A 12,578-nucleotide genomic window follows, 5' to 3' on the forward strand; every position below is an offset into this window, starting at 1 on the left:
ATGCCTAGCTAACACTGTTGGGCATTTCTAAGGCAATGATAAAACTTTTCTCAGTATCCTTGGTTTTGCATGCTAGCATAATCTAGGTGATCAAAAAGAAAGGTTTGAAGCTGAGCAAAGACAGTAACAGCTAAAGGGAAAGACAGAGATTTACAGGAATTCAGAAAAATATCATAGGTAGATTAGGAGGTGTTGTGATTGAAAGATCCATGACATCATTGTGCAATGTAAGATAAAATCATGTAGTAACTTCATTTTAAAACTACAGCATAAACACTGATGTTCTGCTACATTCTACACATACCACTCAATGATGATGATTCATAAGAACAGCTAATCGATGGGTGAACACATTGTTCAATTCACAGTTGTCTTTAAGTGCCTTCTATGTATGTTTGAGGGCTCCATATTAGGTGTTATGGAAATAGTCAGATAAAGATGATTGGTTAGTGTCCCCACAGAGTCTGTAGAAACTAGTGGCACAATAGAAAAATACATAGATTATTAAGGTAAACTAAAATGTAAATACTTTCAAGAGTCACCAGGAAAGTATTACAGAGAGTGCTCCTTCCTCCCTCAAAAGAAAAAATGAGAGATTGAATAATCCAAATAAGAACAGGATGAATGAGGGAGATGGATTTGACCTGGGCCAGTACTATATTTTGCAAAGTTTGTGCATAGGAATACTAGATATTGGGCACAACAGTGGGAAAGCTCAGGGCATTTGGGAAAAATATTTTAGTTATTTTTCCATCTTTATTATCAACTATAATAGTTTGTTGGTTACATTTGAAAGCTACTAAGACCACTGTAGACATTAACTGTCTCTCGTTATAATTACTCTACAGTGAGCCTTGTTTTATTCAGCCAGCAAGAATTTCATGTTCACTGACTGTCATCTGTAGTTCTTCCCAGAGAAGGAATTTATAAAATAGACAAATATTAGAGAATCATGTAATTTTAAAAATCCAGAGCAAGTTACAAGTCAGTACAGATTTGGCACAATGTTCTACACCTCTTGACTCTGTAACACCTGCCCAAGGATTGGTGTTCAGAACGATGTTCTTGTGTTCCTCTACCAAAGACTCAAGTACCTAACTTAATACATATTCTCAGGAACAAGTTTTAGAAATATTTTAGCAAAGGTCTAAGCAAAATAAGTATTCTGATGAACTTTTAGAACATAAAATGATCCAGAACATGTCATTTCCAAATATGCTTTGTAACAACAATTCAATGTTGTCACAGAGTGAACCATCAGCTTCATCTTAATCCAGCATAATGGGAGACTTGAGGTTCATTTTAGAGAAGTGGAGCATGAAAAGAGCCAATTTAATTTCTTGGTATTCACTAACAGTTTGGTTAAGGCAAGCACTTTACATGTATTCACTCACTTCATCTTTTCATCAGCCCTATGAAGAAGTACTACCATCATCCCTATTTTAGAGATGGAAAAGTTCAAGCTTGGAGAGGTTAAATATTGTCCAAGGTCAACAGAGAGCCAAAATCCAAAACCAAGTTTGTCTTACTTTAAAAGACACTGTATTTTACTACAGTCATTGCTTTCAGAACTTTTTTCCTTAGAAGTTCATGCTTTCCAAAGACATGGAATCAACCCAACTGCCCATCAATGACAGACTGGATAAAGAAAATGTGATACATATACACTATGGAATACTATGCAGTCATAAAAAGGAATGAGATCATGTCCTTTGCCGGAACATGGATGGAGTTGGAAGCCATTCTCCTCAGCAAACTAATGCAGGAACAGAAAATCAAACACTGCATGTTCTCACTTATAAGTGAGAACTGAATGATGAGAACATGTGGACACATGGAGGGGAACAACACACACCGGGACCTGTCGGGGGAGCAGGGGAAGGGAGAGCATCAGGAAGAATAGCTAATGGATGCTGGGCTTAATATCTAGGTGATAGGTTGATCCGTGCAGCAAACCACTATGGCACACGTTTATCTATGTAACAAACCTGCACATCCTGCACATTTACCCCTGAACTTAAAAGTTGAAGAAGAAAAAAAAAAAGATGCTCATGCTTTCCTTATACTTATACTTTTATGTTATTTTTCCAACCACAGGGCTCTCAGACCCAATCATTTGGTAATATAGTTCAACAATGTTGAAGTGTAGGTTTTTCCCATATGCATTTTAAATAATTTGTTCACAATTTATTGAGCACATATGATGTGCCAAGCACCACATATGCATTAATCCTTTTGCTCCTCATAGCAACTTGTGAGTGTGGTAGTGTAATTGCCACCATTTTACACAGGAAAAATCTGGCCTCCATGACTCCATGCTTGGCCTTGGTTCACTGTCTCCATCAGTGCATTGGCCTCCTCTATTTATTTTACAGGGTCCTCTACACATTCCTGATGTAACTATGGGATGGTCTCAGAGCTCAGTCCTTGGGCCTCTCTCTTCTCTGCCTAAACTCTCTCCCCTACGTGTCTCATCCAGCCTTGCAATATAAGTGATGACGACTTAAAAATTTGTATCTTCTGCTCTGACCTGTGTACTGAACTCCACCTAAAATACTCAACTTTCAACTCATACCTCCACTTACATGATGGACAGACATCTCAAACTTAGCATATCTAAAATTGAACTCTTAATTTTTCTTCAACCTTATTTTTCTCAGTCTTCCTTATTTCAAAAAATTGTCCTTAAAATGTCACAGACTAAATTGACACAGACTAAATGAAACTTTAGTTAATAAAATTGACAGTTTCAATAGCTTTCCTAAACAGAGCACTGGTAGTTAATAAAATTGACAGTTTCAATAGCTTTCCTAAACAGAGCACTGAATTTACTAATATTTATCATTTGAGATTTACTGAAAAAATATATCTGATTCCAGGGTTGAGGTATTGATATCTATATTGTACACACACCACACACACACACTTTCTAAGAAATAATGTGTGTACTTGTAGTAGTATGTAAATAAATCAAAGTATTATTCATGAAAGTAAAACCAAAGCCATAAGCATGTCTTCCTGGCAATGAAAAGGTCCTCCACATTGTTATTCATCCAGGAAATGTATATCAAACTTAAAATGAGATGCCACCACACGCTGATCAGAACGGTTAGAATGAAACAGGCAGAGAATACTGTTATGGTTTGGCTGTACCCCCATCCAAATCTCATCTTGAATTGTAGCTCTCACAATTCCCATGTGTTGTGGGAGGGACCTGGTGGGAGGTAATTGAATCATGGTGGCAGGTCTTTCCCATGCTATTCTCGTGAGAGTGAATAAGTCTCATGAGATCTTATGGTTTTATAAAGGGGAGTTTCCCTGCACAGTTCTCTTCTGCTGTCTGCCACCATGTGAAACGTTCCTTTCACCTTCTGCCATGATTGTGAGGCCTCCCAAGCCATGTGGAACTGTGAGACCGTTAAACCTCTTTCTTTTATAAATTGCCTGGTCTTGAGTATGTCTTTATCAGCAGCATGAAAAGGGACTAATACAAATACCAAGCACTAATGAGGATGTGAAGCAAAGGAAACTCTCATATACTATTAGTGGGAACATAATATTTAACATTTAATTGCATCTTAAAATGGCACCTATTATTTTCTTTGTCAATCCCACATCATCTACTTTGGGGAATTGTCATTTCTCTGGCTCATTCTGTTTGGGCCATTCAGCATATGTTCTTGCCTTCTATACCACAGTTGTAGAGTGCACTATATCCCTGGACACAGTGCTTAGTGTAGTGATCAGCATTTGCCCCAAGCTAAGTCATTAAGAATCTTTTAGAGGAGATCAGTCTTGTTTCTTTTTCTGGCATCACAAACTCTCAAAATAATGTAGACTTTTGGGTGGTAGGGCCATCTTGCTGTGACAGAAGACAGCCTTTCTCAGGCAAGGAGAATGGAGAGACAAAATTCCTATAACATTATTAAGCTTGTTTCTAAAGTCAGGATATATCTTGGGCTTTTTACTTTTGTAGGCTAATAAATTCCCTCCTTAGGCTAGTTGATATAGTTTGGCTCTGTGTTCCCACCCCAAATCTCATCTTGAATTGTAATCCCACATGTTGATGGCAGGACCTGGTGGGAGGTGATTGGATCATGGGGACAGTTTTCCCCCATGCTGTTCTCATGATAGTGAGTTCTCACAAGATCTGATGGTTTAAAAGTGTGTGGTGCTTCATCTCTCTCTCTCTCGCCACCATGTAAGATGTGCCTTGCTTCTCCATGATTGCAAGTTTCCTGAGGCCTCCCCAGCCGTGCAGAACTGTGGGTCAATTAAACCTTTTTTCTTTATAAATTACCCAGTCTCAGGTAGTTCTTTAGAGCAGTGTGAAAACAGACTAATATAGAAAATTGGTATTGAGGGAAATAGGGCACTGCTATAAAGATACTTGAAAATATGGAAGTGACTTTGGAACTGGATAATGGGCAGAGATTGGAACAGTTTGGAGGGCTCAGAAGAAGATAGAAGATGTGAGAAAGTTTGGAACTTCCTAGAGACTTGTTGAATGGTTTTGACCAACATGCTGATATTGATATGTACATATACTACTGAACTATTGTTCCTTATCTAAGTTTGTAACTGAAATTATTGTATCTATTTAGCTTCATCTAAGAGTGACAGAAAGCTATCACAATAGAAGTCCATAAATAACTTTGAAGGGAAATAAGCTACTGAGAAAAGTTTTTATGAAAAACAGATGACTAATGCCTTTAATATATAGTTAGTACAAGCCAATAAACAAAAAAACTAAAAGCATCTCCAATAGAAAAATGATAAAGGACATAAATGACAATAGAAAATGAAGATGAACATATGAAAAAATACTTACCTGCACTAGAAATTTTTTGAGTTGAATTAAAATGTAATGCAATGTTTACCTAACAAATAAGATATATTAAAAATAATATTCAATGTTGACAAACTCTGATGAGATGTACACTTAAGGCATTGCTGGTAGTAATATAAAATAGTGCAACTTTTCTGGAAGACAATTGGAATTATGTTTCAAATATATTTAACACATTGTCTCAATGAAATGAGAAATACAGACAAACATTTAGGTAGAAAGAGATTCTTTTTAGTTATTTATAATAGCAGTCTACTGGGAAATGGTTAAGTAAATATAAAATTTATTTTTGGGTATAATATGAAGTAGGAATTTAATTTTCCCCAAGTGGTTAATTGTTCCAGCATCATTTACTGATTAGTTGAACATTTCTTCACTGATGTTTGACTATACCTCTGGTTCCATAGGGACAGTGGTCTGTTTTAGGCATTTTATCCTCTTCTACTGGTCTCTTATCATCCCATGTTAATATTAGACAGACTTAAGGCCACAATTTTAGAATGAGTCTTGATACTGGGTAGAACAATCTTCTCTGTCTTCAGATTGTTTAAAAAATATTTTGACAATTTTTCCTTTCTCCCTTTTCTAACTTCATGTACATAAAAACAGCTTATTCAGGTAACCTCAAAGATGCTTTTTTTGAGATTTTTAAATAGAATTAAATGTGTGGATACATTTGGGAGAAATGACATCTTTTAGCTATTAAAGGTTCCCCTCCAAGATCATAATATAGGTCTTTATGTATTTAAGTATTCTTTTATGCATCTGTATATGCATATGCATATCTATATCTATAATGGGTTCATACAACTTTTATAAGGTTTATTCCTTATAGGAACCTTGTAATTGTATTGCTCTTATAAAGGATACCTTAAAATTTTAACTTTCTGTTTTGGCTGATATACAGAAAGGCAACTGATTTTTGTATAATCAGCTTATATTCAGCAACCTTGAGGAACTCTTAAAATGAGTTTCCTTCCTGATAGTTCACTTTCTCCTATATTAAGGAGCTGACTGGGAATTCTAGGGTGTGAAAACTGTCAGGTTTCATTCAGAATGTGAGAGTGAGTTGGAAAGAAGGCAAACAGGTAGGGTCACCCCATTCCCTCCTGACCCTGGCAATGGTGAAACTTGGAGGGCTTTTCCCCTAAATGGTATCTATCCCAGTGGAGGAGACCTTGTCTCTCTGATGTGGAATGCTGCAGCCTTACAGAGACTATTGTCTTCAGTCTGGGAGCTGGTTCCTTCTAAACCTTTGGGTTTTAACCTCTTACCTCTTCACTGACTGCCCTATTTAAATCACCTGCCAACCCTCACCTGTGCCTGCCATTATTCCCTATTACAGAATACTGTTCTTATCCTTTACAGCAATGATCACATTTTATGAATTTATTTGTTTGGCAATATCCTTGTTTACTGTCTGTTCTTCCTATCCATTGCAAGCTTCATAAGGTCAGGGACCAGGTCTATTTTGTTCATCTTTTTCCTAGTCCCTGCCATTTAGTTCAATAAATGTTTGTAGACTGAACAAAGGAGTTAGATGTCAAATATCTGCTTCAATTTTTAATGCTAACAATCCACTTGTCTCATCATTTAAAATATACCTTACTTATGCAATCTGATTTTATCTTCGTAATTGTCTTTAAAATAGGGATGCTAGTCCCCATTTGACAAATAAGGCACAGGGAAATCAAATCATATGCTCCAAATTAATATCTAGAAATTAGTAGAGTTGAAAACAGAACCCAAATCATCTAACTCAACATCTAATTAAAAAAACTATAACAAAAATAAGACAGAAAGAAAGGAGGGAAGGAAGGATGGAAAGAAAAAAGGAGAGAGGGAAAAAGGAAGGTGGAAAGTAAGGGAGGGAATATTCATTTATGAACTTTCCACATCAAGGGTATACCACATCATTTATCCTTCTAAAAACTCCTTAAGTTTCATACTTTCCCATTAGGAAACCTCATACTCTCCAGACATTTCAGGCCAGCAAACAGATTAAGAATACTCTCGTACAACATTGTTACAGATGAGTTACACAGAGTGAGAAATAAAGGAGTATGCAGTTATAGAATAAGTCTCTTTTTCTCAGCTACATTTCACAACATAAAACTAGATGGTAAAGCCAGGTCACCTAATGGAGTCTGATAATTGTAAGGTTTATTCACAGCATGATTTAAGTTTCAATTTCAAGTTCCAATTCATTCTCTCACAATTTTTCTGCCTTAGTCAACATTACACAAGACGTTGGCTCTCTTACCATTTAAAAGCCACATGAGACTATCTTGCCAGTTTTACTATAGGTATGAGTATAAAAATAGTTTCTTTCTAGTAGAATCATAATTTTAAAAAAGAAAACTGCACTCAAGTTTTTATTTTAATCGATGATCCTACATCTCCTTTATTTTTCTTATCCCTAAATCTGATGGTGAAATAAATGGTCATTTCTATTATTTTGATTAGCTGACTTCACACTGTGAAGTTACAAGAAGGAAAGGAATCATCTACTGCTGTCAGTGTCTATGTAATAAAAAAAAAAAGAATACCAGTCCTTACGTTAATAATACTATTTTTGTGATTTGGAGGGGAAAAAACACTTTGCTGCCAAAGGGTAATCCACATAGAAGAGCTGATTGCTAGGTGACACAGTGACAGAATGAGACTTTATTATGGAACCTATTGACATGAGAACTCTACATCACTATAAAGTACAGCCACTCACATCTTCCTGAACTCAGAGTAATATGATATAGTATTTATGAATTCTGTCTGTTCCAGGAGGGCATAACAATACATACTTAATCCAAAATCAGGGACAGATAGTGACATTCTGGTGCTTGGAGATCACACCTTCAGGACTCCAACATACCCATTACTGAGACATCATATTCTATCAGCAGCGTTGCTTCTTGTCCACATTGTTTAAGAATACTCATGGCTTCAGCATGCGTGGTTCCAAGAAGCCGAATTCCATCCACACTGAGCAACCTGTCACCAGGTTTGATCGTGCCCTCTCTGAAGGGAGAATAAAGGAATAGTCTTTATTAATTTACCACAAAGGGGCTTGGTATTAATAGTCACTTAGCCAGATTCGTTTTGTCACACATATTCTGCCATTCATCCCATCTGCAATCTTTTAAAGCATCAAGTGTGACAGTAAGAGTGTAAAGAAGTAACCCTGAACAGAAAATTGCCGTAAGATGAAAATAAGTAATGAGAAAATAACTACACATTAGCAAAAATCCTAGTTACCCACAGGTAATTCTTGAAGTACAAAAGTAAGAAGGGCATATTTTCCCTTTTCTACGTTTTTGCCTGAATGTCTAAAACGGATTCAATAGAGGCCAGAAAATACTATTCACCTATTTTCCCAAAGTCAGGTAAACAGAAAAGCCAGGGAATTTCATTCAAATTATTACCAGTGAATCCAAGCAGGATAGGAATTGCTGGTGAGAAATTTCCCTTGTCTATAAATTTCCCTACTGATTTATAAGGCCATTTGGCAATCATGAAATTGATTTAACCTCACATTCCCTGGAAGAGGAAGGCAAATGCTATTCTCCCTACTGTGACCACGGACACTCGAGGCGTTGAGAGGTGACTCAGTGACACCAAAAAAGTACAGCCAGGGTGGTCCCCAGACAACCCTGCCTCAGGGAGGGGCACAGAAATGAGAAAATCAAACGGTGGGATTATATGCTGAGGATTTGGAAAGAATAATAATGACCTTTGAAATAAACATCTTTCACCAAGTTCACTCTCTAAGTCCTTTGGCTCCGATTTTTTTCTTAAATTCTCAGATTTCTTTGAGTTCTAAATTAATTTGGTGATACAAGTACACCACTCACAAGCTTGTAGCCTATGTTTTGACATTTCCGTCAACTCCAACTCTAAATGTTAATAAGAAATGAAAACATTCTAATTTGCTTCAGGAAGAGTGATTCACTAGAGACACATGGAAAGGGAAAAAAGGAAACTCTTGGACATTTTGCTACCCGCTGCAAATGCAAATACACGTCAGCACAAGTAAGACACCAGTGTTTTTTCCTATTTTCTAATTTTATATGAAATATCATCTTTCTTAAAAGTGAGCTAATCATATGAGCTTCAAAGGAAAGGAAACCTGAATTCCTCCCACAGTTCTTTCACTTACTCACTGCCATACTGGGCAGTTTTGTCATCTCTAAATGTGGATACAGAGACCTCATCTAGAGGGTGGGTTGTAAGGATAAAATAAGATAATGTCTGCCAAGCCCTCAGAACAGTCCCTAGCACATAGTAAATTCTTAATAAATAATGGTTATAAATGGTTAATTAATTAATGGTTATTAATGGTTAATATTTATTAACAATAAATAATATTGTTATCTTTATCTCTTAACAAAGGTTTTTAAGTTTATCCTGGTCTCAAACAGAGAGACAGGAGGAATCAGTACATTTTCCTCCTCCCCTTCAACAGTCTCTAACAGCAGCAGTTGTGTTCCCCCATCATTATAGAGTCAACTTTTGCTGTGGGAAACTAATACAGAGGTGAGTATCTCCAGAGACACTTAAGTTGTGAGCTTACTTGGGGCCCTACAAGGCTTACAATAGGAAAGTTGAAGGCATTTGCCCTTCACATATTCAAATTAGCAAGGAAGAGAAATGCAAAGAAAACTCTAGAGACTAATGAAATGTCTTCCATTTTACTAAAAATCACTTCCATTCTGACCTTCATAGTCACTATCAAAAGATAACACTAATAGTAAGAATGTTGAGAATGGTAAGATTCTCACCACCACCACCTATCTGTCCAGGCTGGGAGATTAGCAACAGGAGAAGATGCATTTCCAGCACCTGCCTAAAAGAGCCAGCTGAGTTCTGTAAGTGCCTCCCCTGTGCCAGGCCCCTGTAAGGCATTATATATCTCCAACCTTTGATAAAACTGAACAGCTCTGAAAGGTAGATATTAGTATCTACATTTCCAACGGTGGTGGAAATTGAGCTCAGTATTAAGTCACTTGATAAACATACAGTACAGTAAGTATAGACTCTAGAGGCAAACCTTATTTTTTCTGATTCCATAGCTCAGACTCTCAGTTTTCACATTGTAACATGTTTGCTTAATATCTGCATTTTACTGTAAAATTTCTAATGTATCAACTTCTATGTCAAAGTCCCCAGCTGTATTTATTTCATTTTGGATAGTGACACAGAAAGATAAAGTTTACCTGTCAGCAGGTCCTCCAGGACGAACACATGTTATCACAACTGGACGAGATTTATTTCTATCATCATGTGCTCCCCCTAGCAAAGAAAAGGAATACAGCTTAAAAATGCTTTCATTGTTGACATTTAAAAAAATCACCTGCAAGATTTCAGCTGAGAAATGTCCTACTTCATGTACGGAGGAAAATATGTAAAATTATCCTTGAGGCATACAAAAGGCTTAAAGGTCTTGCTCATTTTATAAAGAATATATTTTTGAAGTCACCATTTCTCCATCTTTCAATAAATACATGGCTGTAACCAGATAACATAGAAAGTATTTAACAACTGGTATGGCAAGAGGATCAACTGATTATATCAAGTACTGGCCCGATTTGAACAGCTGTCAGTTATACAGTACAGATGTGTATATCTGTGCCAATAAAACTGATCTAAAATACTGGTCAGTAGGTCTACAACCTAACATAAAGGAAACAAAAACCAAAGTAAAATAAAAATCCTAGTATTAAAAAAGAAAGCAAAAAAAAAAAAAAAATTCAAGTGACCAAGTGGCTTTCATTAAAAGTGCGGTGTTCAAAAATTTGGGGCAAATTTTTCATACTGTGTCAAACCAGCTGCAATCCTTGAATGGGAATTTTAATTTTCTGTTAGAAAAAATTCTCCACAAGAATTCATGGAAACATAGCTGTTTCAAGATGGAAGGTAATTTATTGTAAATTCTCTTTTTAATCCATAATCCTTTGGTACAATTTCCTTAATCTGTGATCCACCAGCGTCTGCATGAAATGCACGGGTGCTGGCCTACTTCTAGATGTGAGGCTGCTCACTCCACATTTGGACACCAAGGAGTGTTACAAAGTTCTTCCTAATATTTAACTGACATCTCTCCTCCTTCAACTTTCATTCACTGGTCTTTGTTCTATGATCCAGAGCAGTAAAATAAAAATGTATGCTCTCTTTTACAAAAATGTTTTCTGAAAGTTGAAAACAGAGATTATATGCCGGCTAAATCCCACCTTCTTAATGTTGAACAATGCCAGTTTCCTTATCTATTCTTTATGTGACCTGGTTTCTTTGCATATCACCATCCTGTCTGTCCATCTGGGAGTTTTCTAGTTTGCCAATATCTGATAAATATTAAGCTATTGTCAACTATTTCTCCCTTAATATTTGCGTGCTAGAACAGATGGACATTTCCCAAACCTGGCATAGGCCAAAAGGTCGCCTTACAGAAAATAGCCTAAGAGAAAAATTAAAAGGCATTTGCAGTTCCTCAGGAAGGCAAATGCTTCTTTTGTGTTCCCTTCTATGACAAGTGATTTGTTTAGTGTGATTGATTGGAAAAAGATCTCATTCAGCATTTTATCAGTATTTTATTCTTTCATTGTGTTTAGCTTCTTTAGAAATTCCTCTTTAAAATAAGAAATTCACCACTTTCTCAGAAAAAAATTTTAAAGTGAAAATTTTAAATGTTACCACAAATGCTTACCCATATTTATGTAAATACTGTTACATAGTTTCTCTTTTGCAAGGTGATCATAAGATTGCATTGGGGAGTTATACATGATATAAATGATGAAATGATGGGTGCTGATGAATTGATGGGTGCAGCACACCAACATGGCACAAGTATACATATGTAACAAACCTGCACGTTATGCACATGTACCCTAGAACTTAAAGTACAATAAAAATAAAAAAATAAAAAAAAATAAAAAAAAAAGAATAGGTTTGCTTTTCCCTAAAGGAAAATTGATTGAGAAGAGGATGAGGGCCAAAGATAGCAAGAAATCGTTCCATAATTTTGGCTTGTATTTACAAATTTCAAAATGTAACATTGAATGCCTGTTAAAGTGTGAGATAGTTGTATATTTCTTGATATGTGGCATTTTACTGTTATTTGTAATGAACGAAGTTTCCTGTGTGACTCACTTAGGTTCTAGAAGTTTGCAGCAGCAAGGGAAAACAGGAACCACTCAGAGACCAGTGACATTCTCAATCCTGGTGTACATTAGTATCAACTGGGATGCTTTTTGAGAATATCAATGGCAGAGACACAGTGCGGACCAAATCTGAGTATCAAGCAGCATATGTTAAATGACTAGGCCCACCTACAATTTTACATTTGACAATGACTAGAGAAGGTTTCCTTGTCTAAAGTGTAAAGCAACTTCATGGCAGAGTGCCTTTCCTATCAGCCCAACTCATCTCCTCTGGCTTGCTTGCATTAACTGAAATTTAACACTCCAAGGTTTAAGGCAGAACATCATTTTTACTCTACGGATGCAAGGTTCTATTGTTTAGGGAATAAAGGTTTTAGAACTTGTGACCTATAGCATTAGAAATATAATTCCATTCATCAGCTAAAACCTTAATGTTGTAAGTTCTATTCTAATAGGTTAAGAAGAACTTCACCCATACTACATAGATATGCTCCATCTGCAGTAACTTCTCCTCTTTCCTGGCTGTCCTGGTATTTTCCACTGATCTAAGTTTAGCTCAACTCCCATCTATGCCA

The 12,578-nt window shown here is 36.3% G+C and overlaps 1 protein-coding gene across 3 annotated transcripts in view; it reads right to left on the minus strand.

Annotated features, from left to right (window-relative positions):
* Window positions 1-12,578, minus strand: part of GRIP1 (glutamate receptor interacting protein 1) — a 318,436-nt gene that overhangs the window by 156,690 nt on the left and 149,168 nt on the right. For all 3 annotated transcript variants that reach the window (XM_011929263.1, XM_011929262.1, XM_011929261.1), the window contains exons 6-7: window positions 10,063-10,138; window positions 7,722-7,867 (exon numbers count right to left, since the gene is read on the minus strand). In XM_011929263.1, the coding sequence (XP_011784653.1) occupies window positions 7,722-7,867; window positions 10,063-10,138 (222 nt within the window). The remainder of the gene's footprint in view (window positions 1-7,721; window positions 7,868-10,062; window positions 10,139-12,578) is intronic.

Source organism: Colobus angolensis, unplaced genomic scaffold (genome assembly GCF_000951035.1).
Source record: "Colobus angolensis palliatus isolate OR3802 unplaced genomic scaffold, Cang.pa_1.0 Scaffold80, whole genome shotgun sequence".
Classification (NCBI taxonomy): Eukaryota; Metazoa; Chordata; class Mammalia; order Primates; family Cercopithecidae; genus Colobus; species Colobus angolensis.